This window comes from Pollicipes pollicipes, unplaced genomic scaffold (assembly GCF_011947565.3).
Source record: "Pollicipes pollicipes isolate AB1234 unplaced genomic scaffold, Ppol_2.1 Scaffold_7262;HRSCAF=8765_pilon_pilon_pilon, whole genome shotgun sequence".
Taxonomy (NCBI): domain Eukaryota; kingdom Metazoa; phylum Arthropoda; class Thecostraca; order Pollicipedomorpha; family Pollicipedidae; genus Pollicipes; species Pollicipes pollicipes.
Genome location: NW_023597055.1, coordinates 1,949,085 through 1,966,276, shown reverse-complemented (window position 1 = coordinate 1,966,276; position 17,192 = coordinate 1,949,085). Strand labels below are relative to the sequence as shown.

Below are 17,192 nucleotides of genomic sequence, written 5' to 3'. Positions count from 1 at the left end.
GAGGCCGAGCAGAAGCCGATCGCCTGCGGCAAGGGAGGCAGCGTCAGTCGGCGACGGCAGGTAGGGATGGAGTGGTGAGGAGGATGAAGGATGGCAGGATGAAGTGGTGAGGAGGTGCGGGATCGCGGCGGCGTCCGCAATCGTCCGATACGCTGTCGCTGAATAGCACGTCTAAATGCCAGCACATCTGAGGCGGTGGAGAACAACGGGGCCGATGAGACTGAGACGCACCGAGAACCTCAAGCCTCTGAGACGCACCGAGAACGCAGTGAGATAGAGAAGCCGCAGTGACACTGTGAGACACTGTTGGGAGACAGAAGCACCGCAGTGAGACAGACCGCTCACAAACTGAGAAGCGAGACCGTCGCGACACAGGAAACCCGCACGAGGCCACTCAGAACATGCGCGAATGCTGTGGGGAAGTGAGCCCGCAAAGTAACCAAGAGACAGCCGGACGGTGAGGTAGCCGGATGGTGAACAGCCGGACGGTGAGGCAGCGAGACGAGAAGACAGCGAGACGGCAAAACAGCGGGACGGTAAGACAGCGGGACGGTGAAACAGTCGGATGGTGGCAGCAGGGTGGTAAGGCAACGGGACGGCGAGACAGGCGGGCGGTGAGACAGGCAGACGATGAGACAGCCGGACAGTGAGAAAACGGGACAGTAAGACGACCGGACGGTGAGGCAGTGGGACGGTAAGACGACTAGACGGCAAGACAGCGGGACGGTAAGACAGCCGGATGGTGAGGCAGGGACGGTAAGACAGCCGGATAGTGAGTCAGGTGGACGGTGAACAGCAGGACGGTAAGACAGCGGAACGGTGAGACAGCCGGATGGTGAGGCAGGGACGGTTAGACGGCCGGACGGTGAGACAGTCGGATGGTGAGGCAGCGAGACGGTGAGACAGCGGGACGGTAAAACATCCGGACGGTGAGACAGTCGGATGGTGAGACAGCCTGACGGTGAGGCAGTCGGACGGTGAGGCAGCAGGACGGTGAGGCAGGGGACGGTAAGACGACGAGACGGAAGACAGCGGGACGGTAAGACGGCCGGATGGTGAGGCAGGGGGACGACGCCGGATGGTGAGCCAGCGGAGCCGCGCCACTCACGCTGACGAGTTGCTGCCGGGCGTCGTCCACCACGCGCGCCACGATGCTCCTGATGTCAGGCAGCGGCTCGGCCGGGCCGAGGGCTGCCGCCGCCACCAGAAGGCAGAGCGTCACGCGCGCGGTCGGCATAGTGAAGCTGGCCAGCTGCCGCCGCCGCCGCGCTTTTGTACCGAACCGGGCGAACGGCGCCGACCGGCTCCACCTATCAGGAGCGAGCACGTACGACGTCAGAGCGGTGGACGAAATGTCACCCGCGTGCCGACTGAAGTCGGCGGGGGTGGTGTTTTTTTCAGTTGACTGGTCTATAAAATCAAAACCGCAGTCCCACACTATGAATGATTCAAAGTGACCGACTTAGCAGTTGTAATAAATAGATGGTTTACCATTCAGCATGAAAAGGGATTGGAATGAGAAAGAAGCATGTCGTGTGTCAAGAAGTGGGATCGAGATCTTTCATCGCAAGCCATCGTAAGGTGGTAACGTCGTATGAGAAGGCTATAAGCATCTTGTCTGCCTCCGAAAGCCCGGATCACGAAAAAGTGCAGTCTGCTGTACCTTCAGTCAAGGCTACCAGACCTTACACCACGTCTACTAGACCTTAGGTCAAGTGTACTAAACCTTGCGTCGTCTGCTAGATCTTAGGTAGCCTTCTAGCCTTAGGTCAAGCCTGATATATCTAGGGTCAGCGGCATGTCAGGGCGCCGTCCGACCCGGCGCACCCCCACGTCAGCCGGTCAGCTGGTCCACCCCGGCCGGCGGGCGACTTCCGGCGGAAGGGCGACGCTTCCGGTGACCTGGCCCGCTTCCGGCGCGCACCGGCACGCCGCGGGCGGCGCGGTCTGGACACCGGTCAACAGGGACGCACGTGAGGGGGCGCGGCTCACGGAGAGGAATGTCACCGGGCTGGGGACAATGTCACCCGCGCCAGGCTTCCGTGCAGCTGCCTGTCCTCGTCCAGCGCAGAAAGGGAGTCCCATGACAAAATGGTCACCAGTGTATTGCAGACGTGGCGTCACGCTCATTAAGTTCAAACGAATCAAACAAGAACACGGTTGAGAACAGCGTCGATCGTTAAACGGCAGCACGGCTCACGTCGTCGCCGGGCAGCCGCCGCGGGCCACCCTGCGTCAGACCTTCACGGCGGCGGAGGATGTCCCGCCAGGGGCGAAGGCGCAGTGACCGCTCACGCCCGCCTATCACCCAATCACGTCCGATTATCACCGCGTGACGTCAGATCACGACCGCATGACGTCAGATCATCACCGCCGCCGCTCGCGTCCCGGCCTCAGCATCCCGACGCGGCCCTCGCCGCCGTCAGCGTGGCACGGGGTCCCGCGGTCCCGCGGACCCACGCTGAACGGACGGGCGGCGGAGGGGCGCGGCCGCCGGCCGGACAGGTCACCGCAGCTCCTCGTCCGACTCGAGCGGCCACAGGGCCTCGTCCGAGTCCTCCTCCGCGTCCTCTCGTCGTAGCCGAGGCGGTCAGGTCCTCCTCTTATCCTCATTCCTCCTCGGTAGAGGGTCGTCCACCAGGGGACCGTCCTCCACCTCGTATCCAACGTCCATGTTGATCTCAATACGCATCCTGCGCATAACGTGAGCGTCACGCACTCGGCGTCACGGACTCGGCGTCACGGACTCAACGTCACGGACTCGGCGTCACGGGCTCAGCGTCACGGGCTCAACGTCACGGGCTCAGCGTAACGGACTCAGCGTCACGGGCTCAGCGTCACGGACTCGGCCGTCACGGGCTCACAGCGTCACCGGGCGTCAGCGTTCACGGCTCAGCGTCACGGACTCAGCGTCACGGGTCGGCCGTCACGGGCGTGATGCCGTGACAAGTGATGAGTCATGCTGAATACGCTGAAGTTAAATAACAGATCAGTGGAACGACTCACCTGCCACCAAACGTCATAAACTCTCGGGTTCGGCTTTAATCTATATAAACACACAACGATTTTCGACAGCGCACTTTTTGCTCGTGAGAATCGCTTCGCGGCTCGCTGCCGGTCGGTTGGTCGGCTCCGTGAGGCGTCGGCCAGATGCCTGAGCGACCGTTAACATCTCGCTCACAGTTATGCAAAATCTAACACGACCTTAACCAACTGTGTACAGCCCGCGCTGAAGTAGCGCCGCGCACGAAGTTACTCTCGCGCGAAGCAGCGCCGACAGACTTCACCCGAAAACTGGACAACTAACTAGCTGAACATTTGAAACATACAGCATTCGGCCTCGAAGCACACTGTACACAAGCTCTCACCCTGGCGTCCATAACGAGCAGCGTGACGGTGTAGCAGCACGGGCAGCCGCATGCGGCACTTCCAGGCCAGGTGCCAAGAGGAACAGCAGCGTTGACTTGACGCCCGGCTCCAGCGCCGTGGCCGAGCCCCAACGGAAAGAACAGAGGCATGGCTGGCGCGCGGGAGGGGCGGATGTGTGAGGGGCGGGGGCAGGGGCGGGGCTGGGTTGAGGGTTGTGGTCACAGCAGGGTGCTGCAGGCAACTGGTGAGCTTAGGTGTGTTGTGTCATTTCCCTGAAACAGCAGCAAGCATTTTAAACAAACATAGAAAAAAGCTGCAGTGTTGAAATAACTCAGACCTGGGGCAATAACACCTGGTCAGTAAACAGCAAATCTAAAAATGTTATAGACAAGTTTCTGCTTCATGCCATGCTGTACAAGAAGTTCAAAATTCAAATAAGTCTTAAGGGACATTGTGCACCAGACAGGTGTATAAATATCTGGTGACATATGAGCCTGACATGTACCTTGCCTACACCATAGACCAAGAGCAGAAAACAAAATAATCATCAGATTGAAATGATTTTAAAGGAACTATGTCCACCAAAACTTGCTTTTCAAGTTTTACTTCACAAAAGTTGTGCAATTGGTAATGCTCTTTCCATTTTTCTTCTGACCATTATGACTGTGCAATGCTTTGACCTGCATACCATGAGGATCATCTAGTCATGCTTTAATAATGGCAACATTGAAAACAGTGCCTAAAGTGAAGCATACAACATTATAAGATGTTGGAATGCTTGCCTTGTCGAGGGTTATATATAGGTATTTTATGGAATCACAACATATTTTGACTTCTCTATGCATATTTGCTTTCAAAATTCTTTGTGCCTGATTTGAATCTTCTTCTACCCCACCCTCTGGTACAGCCCATCCTGCATTGCATAGCATATAAGCTAGCCCTGCTACCAGGCCACTACCATTTGTGCCGAGAGAAACCAAATTAAAGTGAATTGAGTGTACTAAATGGTGAGAACAAACTATCAAGCAATGCAAAAACATGAGCTTTGCAGAAATTGTTCACTGATGCAGGCAGTATATGAAGTGGCTGTAGTTTGTGATTGTAGTAGTTGTAGTTGTGATTGTAGTAGCTTGTAGTAGACAGTGGTTGTTAGTTTCCTGATTGTTCACCAGGAGGTGTAAGGCATGCCCTTACAAACTAGGTTCGTTGTGAGTAAATATCAGACAGTGAAGCATAGGCCAGCCCAGCAACAGTATCAGCACAGCATGCACTTGTTATCTAAGCACCTAGAGTTTGACACCCAGGTCACCACCACCAAGTTCAGCACATAGATAGCCCATGGTTGAATAAATTGTAATGTTGTAACGATAATGTCAGGCAAAAGATACTCAAAACTTATATCTCATGTAAAGTTGAGAATTCAGTACAATTTGACCCGACATGGGTTTGGCCCACCACTGGGTGAGGTTTCAGTGCACTGAAGACACATGGGAGTCTGGTGCAGGAGCTAGATTTTTTGCAGACTTTGATAGCACTGCATGGCCTGATGCCCCAGCAATAACTGACATGACTTGGCCCCTTTAGATAAGAACTCCACCCTCAAGCCAAAACTGCAAAAAATGCATGTTGCACCACACAAAGCAGGGGCATTGTGGCAATAATTTCGGCGCACGTACAAAACAGTTTCAAAATCCCAGATCCCTTCGCTTGGTGCATGGTGGGCACGATTTCAGTACACGGAACCTATGCTTTCAGAAATTGGGCTGTCTCACGCGTATACTCCGGCAGACTTCATCTCTCTCGCACTAAGGCCATCAAAGAACCTTTGAGTTTCACTAGCCGGGTAAAACATTACCTAGGTACTTACACAGATGTTCTCCCCCCGCTCCCACCCAAGCGTCCTCTTCTTAATCGCTGTGGGCGTTTCAGCTTTGCAAAACAGAAGTTAACACAAACTGCGCCACAATACGCTTCGCTGCGCCAGGGACAGCGCGTGACGTCACACCCGGCTGCATCGCAGACAGCCCAAGGCGATTGAGTCCGCAGCCCACAGATTTTTCCATGGCATGCTGGCCGAAATCTGGGGGTCCAGGCGCCTAGTATCGCGAAATTTCAATATGGGCTAGTTGGTGGGGGGCAATGCGCCACGAGAAATTAACCTGAACTTCCTCCACCACACGCCGGCAAAACGGGTTTTCTCCCCGGATTTGGCCCATTTTTTCCAAAGTTGGGGCGGTCTGGAGCTCCCCCACAACTGAGAAGGAAACTACCACCCTGGCCCTCGCGAAGCCTGTACTGCCTGGCCTGGTTAACGTGACAATCATAGCACGCGCCTTGCCGCTGCCTACGGTGGGGTCTGGAGGATCGCCCAACCAGTAAAATTATGTCACTGCAAGGCACATGAACACCCGAAGGAGCGATGCGACGAGATGGTGTCAATTTCGACACGGCCGGAGAGCAGCACCCCGTTCTAACAGCACAGCCGGTGTCTGCACCCCGTGCAGTTTCCCTCGCCAGTCGCTGATCAGGACGGAAGGTTGGGAATCGGCACTGTGGTCATATCCCCCATGCCAAATACACCGGGCCCGATCTGACTGACCGACTGAGAAACGCAGCCCGACGGAATCGCTGACATTCCCTGTCGGTGAAAACCTCGCAGGGCCCTGCCATCGGTCATCCGAACCGTCACCGGTTCCACACTCCGCGACAGACACTGGTGAATGAATGTATTATGTTTACAATGAACAGGGCGACAGAGTGCGCCGGCTGTTGCCGGATTTCCAGGCGGCCGTTAGAGACACATACGCCACAGCGACTTTTCCTACGCGCAGCACGGCGCTGAGGCTCCCGGCCGGCGGGAGCACCCACCACTGCTCAGCACCCACCACTGCCAGCGCTCCGCTTCATAACAGTGGAACAGACGGACAATGTCACACAAGTCCTCTGTTCGCCATTTGCAGCGGTTCCGGACTTGACGGCGATGCACTACGTGCGTTGCCATGGCGACGCCAATCGCAGGTCCCGGCAGCTGCGCAGGGTCGCCGCTGACGCCGGCGCTGTCTGCATGAGGCAGTCACAGCCCCATGACGCAGGTAGACTAGCCCCCCGCCCCCACGGCACATACCGCACCGCCGACGCTCCGCGCCACACATGGAATCGCCGCCCCTCACAGCGCAAATGGACTCGCCGTCTCTTCAACGCCAATAATGAACTCGTCCACCGTCCCTCCGCGTCCACAATGGACTCGCCCGCCGGCTGCGCTACTTGCGCTTGGCGTCCGTCTTCTGCCTGCCGGGCTTCTTGGCGGGCTTCTCCTTCACCGGCCGGCTGCTGAGCATCGGGTGAACTTCGTCGTTGGGCGCGTCGGCCAGCGTCACGTCGTACACGCGCGCGCGCTTCTTCTTGGGGCTGTCGCGGCTGTCGCGGCGGTTCTCCTGCTGCTCGGGCGCCGCGTCGTGCGGCCAGCCCTCCTCGGGCTCCTCCACCTGACGGTCCAGGGGGAGGCACGTGAGGGGCAGGCGCGAACTTGCCCGCGAGAGATAGGGAGACGCAAGAAGTAGTGTATATACGTGGGGGCGTTTTGTGTGCTGATTAGTGCAAGCAGGTTGGCGTGCGTGGCACTGCCGGGGACATGGAAAACGTTACGTCTTTCCTAAATACTGTTAACACAAATTCAAGTCGATCCAAACCCTATGGCCTCGTACAGTAGAACACCTGCATGAACTCCGTAAGGCTGCTTAATGCAGTGCTTGTATTAACTTTTGAAGAACATAGCCGCCACCCAATTCGTATTTTCGACGCCACCTTTCCTCTTAAACCGGCCCCCTCTCCAGAACTACACAACCAATTCTGCATCCAGTCGCAGCTCCGATAAAACCTTATCTCGTGACATGACGAACAGACACCCCACTGTCAGCCCCGCCACCACACCCGACCTAGCCTCGCCGACGACGCCCCTCTGTCCCCACCCCCGCCCCAGACCCCGCCCCTCTCCACTCCCTCTCTACCAGTCTCTCCACACTCCCTCTCTCTCTCCACTTCCACCCGCGCCCTCCACAATCCCGCCGCCCACCCACCTCTGGCGCGATCGGCAGGTAATCCAGGTCGCCGACGCCGTCGCCCTCCTCGTCGCTGGAGCGCAGCGCCTGGATCGGCTCCACGGTGGACACGTCCACCTCGCCCACCTCGTCGTGGCGCGCCGGGTGCAGCTCCACGGCGCGGTCCTCGTCGCTCAGGTCAAACTCGGACTCGCGCTCCTCGTACTCGACGTTCTCGTCAAGCTCCTTGAAGTCGGGTGCGAACGCCGACCAGTTCTCAACCTGGCGGCGGCGGGGGCAGCATGGGAGAGGGGAGGGGGAGGGGGGAAGGGGGGGGGGTCAGTGGGCGCAGGGAGCACGGGTCACGCGCCGGTGGAACCGGGAGCCCGAGATGTATCCCGAGACTGGGGGGCAGAACGGCCGCCTCGTGCCCGCGCGGCGGCAGGGGCCCGGTCGGCGTAGTCTTGAGTTAGCACGGCACCAGTGCTCTGGGCGTGTGAACCGCGCCCTCTGACGAGACACTGCCTCAAGGTCCGGCTCCACCTGACTCTCCACGACGTAGTTTCCTGTTCAGTTCGGAAGCTCAAGCACCTCCCCCCCCCCCAAGTTTGAAAAGAAATCAGGCGCAAATCTTCGGAGAAGCCAGTTTGTTGGTGCATTTCTGGGGTAGGCTGTCATTTTTTTTCGCCGCTCCGACTCCCCCCCCCTCCCCCCACTGAATTTGGTGAGCCTGCACCCCCGCCGACACTGCTCCGTAACCTGGTCTGACATAGCCGTGCGTCTATTGCCTGTACCCGTCTCAGTAACTTGTCGCTACACCCGAGACCTCAACCTAACCTACCCCCGCCCCGTAACTCTCTAGCTCTCTCTAGTCGCGACCCATCACCCCACCCTCGCCCCGCTACAACACACGCGCTCTGACCGCCACGACCCCGCGCCCCCGCGCGTGCCCCGCGCCCCGACCCCGGCACCGCAGCCACTGACCTGGTTCTGCGCCCAGACGGAGACGACGCCCAGCGAGATGGACGTCACGATGGGCCGCACCGGGTGCCACACCACGTCCAGCAGCTGCTCGCCCTTGGTGCCCTGCAGGATCTTGACCAGCGTGCCGACGGAGCGCTCCCAGATGTAGAGGTCGTGCTGGCGCGCTGAGCCGGCGCACACGTACTCGCCGTCGCCCGAGAAGCAGCACTTCTTCCACATGGTCTTGTTCACCTGGCGGCGGCGGCACGGCAGCTGCAGGGACTCCCTCCGCAGCGGCAAAAGGAAGGGGCGCCCAGCGGCGGCGCGGCAGCTGCAGGGACTCCCTCCGCAGCGGCGAAAGGGAGGGGCGCCCAGCGGCGGCACGGCAGCTGCAGGGACTCTCTCCACAACGGACATGAAGGAGGGCGAGGGGGTGGGGTGGGGTGGGGGTGAAGGTGGGGGTGGGGGAGGGGGGGGGGGGGGCGAAGAGAAAAGTTCTACAGGGGCATTTTGCATTGGGTATGATAACAGGTGCGATCAAACGCAGACACCTCTGACGCATAAATACGAAAAAAATATATCCGACTCATAACCTGCTTTTATGAGAACCTGGTTAATGGGCTCATCGGGAACGGACAGCCTGCACCTTCTATCAAAACCAAAACCAAAATAGTATGATCATAATTTGAGCAACTGATAACTTACTTCACTGATAGCGTCATTTACGCTTTAGCACGTTTTCTCTGAGGACGTGATCCACTCAACAGCTCAACCTCCCCTCACGTGAATTTGAGCCCGACACGGCGTTCCCCGTCCTCGTCACCATCAGCCGACACCTGTCACCCGCTCCCAGCACTCCGACACCCCCTGGCGGCCGACCCTGACCCGGTCCTCACCTGGTCTTGCCCCGGCCCTCGCCCGGTCCTCACCCAACCCTCATCCGGTCCTCACCTGGTCCTGCAGCTTTTGGGCCGGCTCCGGCTCGCCGTCCACGCCGGCCGCCAGCACACGCTTGGCATCGTACACCCGGATGATGCGGTCGACGGAGTTGATGAGGAAGCACTCGCCGCGACGGGCGTACTCGATCGTCTTCAGCGCCGTCGTGTTGGACGCGCCGGACGTCACCCGAAACGAAGCCACCACCTGGCGGTCACGGGTGGCCGGTCGGTGGGCCATCGACGGCGTCGTCCCGGGCCCATCACCGGTCGGGTTTCACCAGCTGAGGTCACCAAGAGGCTGGGTGTGCGCCGAATCGCCACCGACGGGAATGCAAACCTCCAAGTCACCAGGTCACCAGGTCAGACGCGTAGTGCGTCCCTGCTTCGGGCACGTGTGGTCTGGTCACGCGCGATGTGGTCTGGTCTGGTCACACACGATGTGGTCTGGTCTGGTCACACGCGATGTGGTCTGGTCTGGTCACACGCAATGTGGTCTTGTCTGGTTACACGCAATGTGGTCTGGTCTGGCCACGCGCGATGTGGTCTGGTCTGACCACGCGCGATGTGGTCTGGTCTAGGCACACGCGATGCGCTCTGGTCTGGTCATAGGCGATGTGCTCTGGTCTGGTCACAGACGACTTGGTCTGGTCTGGTCACACGCGATGTGGTCTGGTCTGGTCACACGCGATTCGGTCTGGTCTGGTCACACGCGATGTGGTCCGGTCTGGTCACGCGCGATGTGGTCTGGTCTGGTCACAGATGACTTGGTCTGGTCTGGTCGCACGCGACGTGGTCTGGTCTGGTCACACACGATGTGGTCTGGTCTGGTCACACGCGATGTGGTCTGGATGTGATCCCTGGTCGCTGCTGGCGCGGCAAACTCCGTCTAACTCAGTAGGTTCTGCCTGCTGTCGCTTTAACGCTCGTCCTATTGCGAATCGCGGCCCACGGCTCCCACGTATGTGGAATGTGATGACGAGTAAACCACGCTTCTTTAACCCTCACCCCGATAGGGGAATGCATTTCCTAAGGTTTTCTGAGGATACCTCCGCGGCGTGTCATGCAATCGCGCCCAAATTATCAGTAGCCTAAAGGGATCCATTGCGCGTGTTTTGACACCACAAAAACCGTGCTCCCAGTTTTATGGGTTACGCGCAGCGGCAGTTTTTGAGGGACACCACCCGGCGATGTACGGCCTACGCGGGCGGACGGGCGGGCGGCAACCCGTGATGCCGCGGAACGCGCGGCGGGCCGACATTGTTACATTAAAGGAACCATATTCCATAAATATATGCTCAAAACATCTAAAAATATACCCGTTATTGAAACTTGCACAAGGAACGTCCGCTTCAGTTTCATGTCATCACCAAGCATGGCCTGGAAGGCAAGATGTTGCAAAGTTGTAAGAGCGATTATCTGGAAAATTCCACCTTTCACAAGTCGTAATGGGGCCAAGTCTTGACCTAACATACAAAAGTAGATGCGGCAAGACGAGATACCATTGAGACAAATCCACTGGTGCTTTTCGCTAAGCTCTAGCTTCATTACTTTGGAAACACCACAGGAAGGGTTGTATCGCCCCCCCCCCCCCCGCTCCTCTCTGTTACTCCGCGTTATGAAAAACGGAGAACCTGGGCGAAGGTTGTGCACGGTCCGCCGCGTCATAGGCGTTCCGGCAGTGCCTGCGCGCTCATGTGCCCGCTATGTAATGCATGAACTGCGACTCAGCTGACCATCAAGAGACCTCGACGTTCGCGCCTGCCCCGGAAAAAGAGCTTCGCACCCCGCGGGGGTGCAAAGCCCCTAGTCACCCCTGCAGCCAAAGCCACGCGCCGCCGATCACCCGCGCACCGCCCCACCTTGAAGTCCGAGGCGTTCATGACCAGCACGCGGCCCTTGGCGTTGCCGGTGTAGATGTAGCGGCCGCGGCGGTCGTACGTGGCGATGATGTTGAGGTCGCCGTCGTCATCGACGGGCAGCACCTTGTGGCCCTCGTCGATGGTGACGACGACCGGCGCGTGCTTCAGCGGACACACCAGGATGGCGCGCCGGCCGCGCGGGCAGAACTGCACCTGGCGACCGGCAGTGGAGGGGCGGGTCACAGGGGAAGGCGACGGCGGACGCGGCGCGGCGCGGGCGGCGTGACGTCGTGAGGTGAACATTGCGCCGCGGACGAGTGCAGAGCAGCGGCCGACACACGGCGGGCGGCAGGCAAAACAGCCGACAGACACCGCACGCGGCACGCAGTGGCGACTTTCAGCTCGGTCCTGCACCCCGATCCCGCAATGGACAAAACAGAAAACGAGCCTCAGCACGGCTGCCACCAGCAGGCCACGCCCCCCCCCCCGGGCGCTCCCCCGCCGGCGCGCGCACCTTCAGTATGGGCGAAGGGAAGCGGTAGCGCTGCTCGCACTCTCCGGACAGCACGTCCCACACGGACACGGTGTTGTCGGTGCAGGCGCTGACCAGCCGACCGCCGTCGCGAGACCAGCTGACTGAGCACACCGGGTGCACGTGCGCCGAGATGATCTTGGCGATGCCGCGCGTCAGGAAGTCCCAGATGACGACGCGGCCATCGTTGCAGCCCACGGCTAGCAGCGTGCCCTTGCGGTTGAAGGTGCACGTGACGGCGCGAGAGATGCAGTCGAGTGTGCCGTCAAACTCCTCTGGGTAGTTCTGGCCGAACGACTCCAGCAGCTCCAAGTTCATGGTGGCACACTGTGTTACAGGATGAGGTCCCTGCCGGAGGCGCCCACAACCCTCAGGCAGGGGGGGGGGGCATGAGGGGAGATCGGGTCACATGACATACACTACCAGCCTTAAACCAGCCTGGCATGGGTAGAGGCATCATGAGTCACTGAATAGCCATAGAATGGGACATAAGTATGTGTGTGTGGGGGGGGGGGAGGGGCATGGGGGAGAAGGGGTCACATGACATACACTACCAGCCTTAAGCCAGCCTGGCATGGGTGGAGGCATCATGAGCCACTGCATAGCCATGGAATGGGACATAAGTATGTACTGAGAATGATGATTGGTTGCTTATCGCATGACAATGTGAGCAGACTTGTAGTTGTTTTGAGTGAAGTATAGAATAACTAGAGTTGCCCTCAAGATGACAATGGTTTAATTCAAATCTTCCATTCTGGACTGATTGTCATAAAAGCAGGTACAGACAAAATGAGTGTAATAGAACATTATTCCAGTTGGTTTAGTCATCAACAGTTCAGCTCTGTCCATATGTCATTAACCATAAGCCCACAAAAAGCTTGCTCCAAAATGTGAGCAAAGGTCATATTACTAGCCCTCCAAGTACTTAAAACTGCTGTCAACCACTTAAAATTGCTAACAAAGCTAAATATCAAAATTGACATTTCATGTCATCTTTAGGGGTTACACTGATAAACCACAGCCAGACACTGTCTGAAATGTTCCTTCCAATAAGTAACCATTCTGTAGACTAAGCAACATTTTTGGGCAGCATGAAACAAACCACATAAGATATACAGCCTGCTGTACCCTGTCTTTAATAACATTGGAGAGCATCACAAGTCATTTTCATACAGTGTACCTATCTGCCAAGTGGGAAGTTAAAGTATGTTCACCAATTAAACACTGATATTGGGTGCTAAAAGAAGAAACATAAGCTTATGCAAAGCCTGTTGAGACAGGAATGCCAGACATCAAACTGTGAACAATAGACCAGTTAGCAATGAAAAACAGAGACCCGCTCTGCCATTCAAAGGTAAAATCCTGTATGTCAATTTTTGGTTGCTTTGTCTTTTTATGTCATCTGATTTGTCCACCCATGCTGAATTTGGTGATCAAGACCATTAGTTCAAATTTTCACAAGCTTTTAGCCCAATATTTTAGCTAAAAGCTTGTGCAACTTTCAACTTTTGGTTTAAGCATCTGAATCTAGCATAAGACAAATCAGGTAATATAAAAACGCAAAATGACCAGAAATTAACATATGGGGTTTTACCTTTGGACGGCAGAGCTACTGCATACTCGTACTGGACACCACAGCCCGCTTGGAGACGATGCTCTTGCCACGAACCTTCAGTAAACACAGGCACGCCGCGCCCCCGCCAAAACCGGATAAATGTATAAGGCCCAGCGTCACTCACTCGAATTCGTATACACTACCGAAATTTTTGGCGCAGTTGTCTCAAAAGCGCAGATTTATCAGGTTATGGAACATGTAAGATGACGATGAAATACTGCAATATCTGACTAGCTATTAAGAGAATATTTGCACTTCACAGCGCACTAAAGATAGTCTATTCTTCTAGACGTCACGTCGAATCTTCGTCGTCCGGGTAGGTCCAAGCAACCATACCATAGCAGCCTTGGCATTTGAAAATTTATAACTTTTTTGATACAGCGTACCGGTTCAAAATTTTGTGTGTACCGTAACAGAAGGTTAATATGTACCAACACACGGATTTTGGAAAGGATTGAAGGACTCCACGCGTCTTATTGCGATATCTCCGGTAATATGGCGTACCGGTCCGAGATTTTGTGTTGATCGTTACCAGGAGGTCAGCATCTACCAGCACGTAGAGCTTAGATATCGTTGGAGTCCGCCTTTTTATTGTGATCTTTCATATTTATATATCTCCGGTATCAGGGCGCACCGGTCCGAGATTTTGTGCTCATCGTGCTCAGGAGATTAAACTGCATCTGTGGACCAGGTTTCAGGCTAATTTGAGGGGCCCGCTGAATGACGAATAGGGACCTGAATCTGAATGTTAAAGTGGTGCCAACTTGACAAGCGTCACTAGTTTGTCTTCCCTACGATATCACTAGCTTGATGGAAACATGCACCAGTGAGCTAAATGCCACCAGTTTTTGTCAATTACGATCACAATCCAAATCACCGGTCAGCGGGGGCAGAGATAAAAACATTCAAGCTACGATGATCCGTGCAGTTGCATGTCGTTTTAGGCGTTTATTCACATAAAAGGTTGTGCACAGCGCAGCAAGAAGCATTCCATTTCTCGTGGTCGCAGAGGCGTTCAGATCACCCGAGACCCGAACGTGCAAGGGAAACGCGTTAGCGACCGTCGCGCTCATCGGACGCGCGAGCCGACCCCCTGCGGTGGTATGCTGTGCCGCGCGCCATAGGGGGGGGGGGGAAGGGGAATAATCGTGATAAGACACATATTGCCGCCGAACCATTTGGGATATCCCAAAAACCCACTCGGGTTAATGTTCTACAGTTATTCATCTTCCGAAATGATGCAGTCGTTTCTGATTTTTGTGGTTTTCGGTTCGGTCAAAATGGAGTCAAATAATATCTTCTTGTATATTAAGAGCATTACGGGGCACCGAAATTCGCGGCAGGGTTTGTTACAGTCAATTTTCCACAAATACTGCGGGATATTTCATGAATCCCCATCCGGATTTTTGTACAGAATTGAATGGAGATTATTGCTGTGTCATTTAATTTTTGGAATCCAGGTTTATGTACAGAATTGAATGGAGATTATTGCTGTCATTTAATTTTTCGCTGGTGATTGTATCATGATGTTACTGGCGTACCCCTGAGGCCGCCCCTGCTCGCGCCGCCAGTGCTGCTGCACTTTGGTACGCCGCTGCCCCGAATGGCGGTGTACTGCCTGGGGCGCCGCCCGCCGGGGTCGGCGCCGCCCGCTCGCTTCGCGGGTTAATACAGTTGCCGTCTCGCAGCGCTCGTGTCTGGTCTGGGCAGACAGAACACGTAGACTTGAATAGTGATCTCGGAGATCACCAGCGAAATCTCATTGAGCAGGTAATAAACGCTTGCGTTTAACTATGTTTAGATGACAGGCTTCATGATAGCGAAAAACTGCGCATGTATCACTCATTTGGAGAAGATGCAGCCTACTTTAACGTCATGGCACCAAGAAATTTAGCAGAGTTTAATGATATGTCCAATCTGAAAACACAGAGAAACAGTCACCAAAATTCACAGTAAGCATGTTTGGTGGGGTGCCGACAGGGTGGGGCTTGTGAACTGCAGCTGGGAGCTCTGCGACAAGTCACTCAGCTTTGGCGTTTTTTGCCGTGCAACGTCGGCGATAGAATCAACCTAAAATTGCACACAGCTGCGAGTGTGGCGCGCGGCGTATCTGTCCGTTGTGGGTTACATGTTGTTTTTCAACGTGCGAGTACGGTTTTTGTTTGTTTCGTTTGGCCCCAGCGCTCGCTCCGGACATACACGCCAGGACGATCAATAGGGATGGGGGGGGGGGGGGGGGCGGCCCGTTAAAAAACACTGAGGTCGCCGGAGCAGGGGCACGTTCAAACAGTACATGGCCACGTCCAGACAATACCGTAACAAGAGCAGCCGGCTGCCGGAGGGACAGTGAGACGGACGTGGTGATGGGAGACCGCATCGACCTGGTGCGCCGACGGCCGGACGCTCGGCGCCCACACCCCTGCCCAATGTAGTAAGCCCGGCGGGGGAATCGCCGACCCTTCGGCGATTCCTTGAGATCTTAGGCCCCGTGTTTTATGACCTTGCGTTTTATGAGTGCACATTAAAGAAAGAAAAGTTTTGTAGGGGATATTGAGCTCATGGGCGTAGGAACAGGGGGGGGGGGGGGGAGAGGGAGGCGGGACAGGGGGCTATACCCCCCCCCCCCCACTTTCCAAGCTGGGGGACCACCAGTGTCAACTGCCCCCCCCCCCCCGCCACTCTTCAGACTAAGGTTGCATTTAGCGTACATTTGTACTTCATTAAACATATATGCCGATTTGCCTAGAGTGCCACCCATCATCCGCAAGATGCGTCATCTTCTCCGTTTGCTTATTGGCCATCGCTTCGTGTCATAGCCACAGGCCGACGTCGTGCGGCCTATGGAGACTGCGACGGCGGGCGTCGAGGCTGTTGTTGCTGTGATTTGCGATCGCGCATGTTCAAAACCATATTACATAGTTTTGTATATCAGTGGTTAATTCTGACTGAATCTTGAACATTTTAAGACGAACACGGATCAGCCATGTTAATGCAAATTTGGGACCCCCTTCTATCGACAATCTACGTTCAAGGAATCATCAATATCTCTGAAGAACACAGAAAAAAAACATGGAGCTGTAGTCTTTGTGACAATTATTTCATCACCTGCGGCAATCAGGCATGTTGTTGCGTCAATGAGGGTTCCTTTGCTGATCCGGGGCCAACTGCGCGGGTCAGGAGGTCTCCCGTGCCAGCAGGGAGGGGAACAATGTGAATATAATATATCCTTCTCATGGCCTCCGGATCGACCAGAAGATCCCGTCCCGTGTCGCCAGAATGACAGCCAGAACACACTTGGTGATGGGACGGAGTGGCCCTTCAGCCCTTAAACGGAACCGGTAAGGTGTCCCTGGCGTTGTACTTAAGGGGCCCCTTGCCCGGAAGGAAGAAGGGGTCTCGTTATTGGTGAGCAGAGTTCTCATTATTGTTGAATAGAGTGGGTGGAAATGAATTTAAAAAAACCAACGGAATCATCCCATAGTTGATTGAGAACGTTCATTTTCCAGGATGGATTAGTGAAAGAATTACATCAAAGGTTTTGAACATGTCCGCCCGCAGCCTTGAGAGCAAGGACAGCGATGGCTTGGGTTGCAGCTTTCGTAAAACCGAACGGCGTCGGCCACTGCAATTGCCACCAGACGGGCGAGCGGGGGGGGGGGGGGGGGCGCCGTGTTGCCACCAGACGGGGGGGGGGGGGGGAGGGGGATGCCGTGTCTGTCTTCTGGACAGATTGATAAGTGCAGAAACACGAAAAATGGAGATTCTACCTTTGCTCTTCCAGTTCAATCACCAGGTTCCCGCACCATCCCGCGGTACTTTAAGGGCCAATCCGTTGTTATCATCAGTCTAAAAATCGCACACGTGAAATATGTCCCCAGC

At 55.8% G+C, this 17,192-nt stretch overlaps 2 protein-coding genes across 3 annotated transcripts in view; both read right to left on the bottom strand.

The window, feature by feature from the left end:
- LOC119114046 (collagen alpha-5(IV) chain-like) overlaps positions 1-1,237 on the bottom strand; it is a 3,579-nt gene extending 2,342 nt beyond the window's left edge. The window contains exon 1 of the mRNA XM_037238275.1: positions 1,109-1,237. Within this exon, the coding sequence (XP_037094170.1) occupies positions 1,109-1,237 (129 nt within the window). The remainder of the gene's footprint in view (positions 1-1,108) is intronic.
- Positions 1,238-6,574: 5,337 nt separating this feature from the next.
- On the bottom strand, positions 6,575-13,391 carry LOC119113913 (retinoblastoma-binding protein 5 homolog). Of its 2 annotated transcripts, none has more exons than XM_037238138.1 (7): positions 13,293-13,391; positions 11,681-12,046; positions 11,167-11,379; positions 9,321-9,512; positions 8,391-8,621; positions 7,446-7,688; positions 6,575-6,854 (listed from the first exon to the last, which is right to left on the bottom strand). In XM_037238138.1, exons 2-7 carry the CDS (start codon positions 12,014-12,016, stop codon positions 6,630-6,632), a joined length of 1,440 nt encoding a protein of 479 aa, XP_037094033.1. In that variant the 5' UTR covers positions 12,017-12,046; positions 13,293-13,391; the 3' UTR covers positions 6,575-6,629. The 2 variants fall into 2 exon arrangements, with proteins under 2 accessions (XP_037094033.1, XP_037094034.1); XM_037238139.1 differs by having other exon boundaries at positions 13,325-13,378.
- Positions 13,392-17,192: the final 3,801 nt, after the last annotated feature.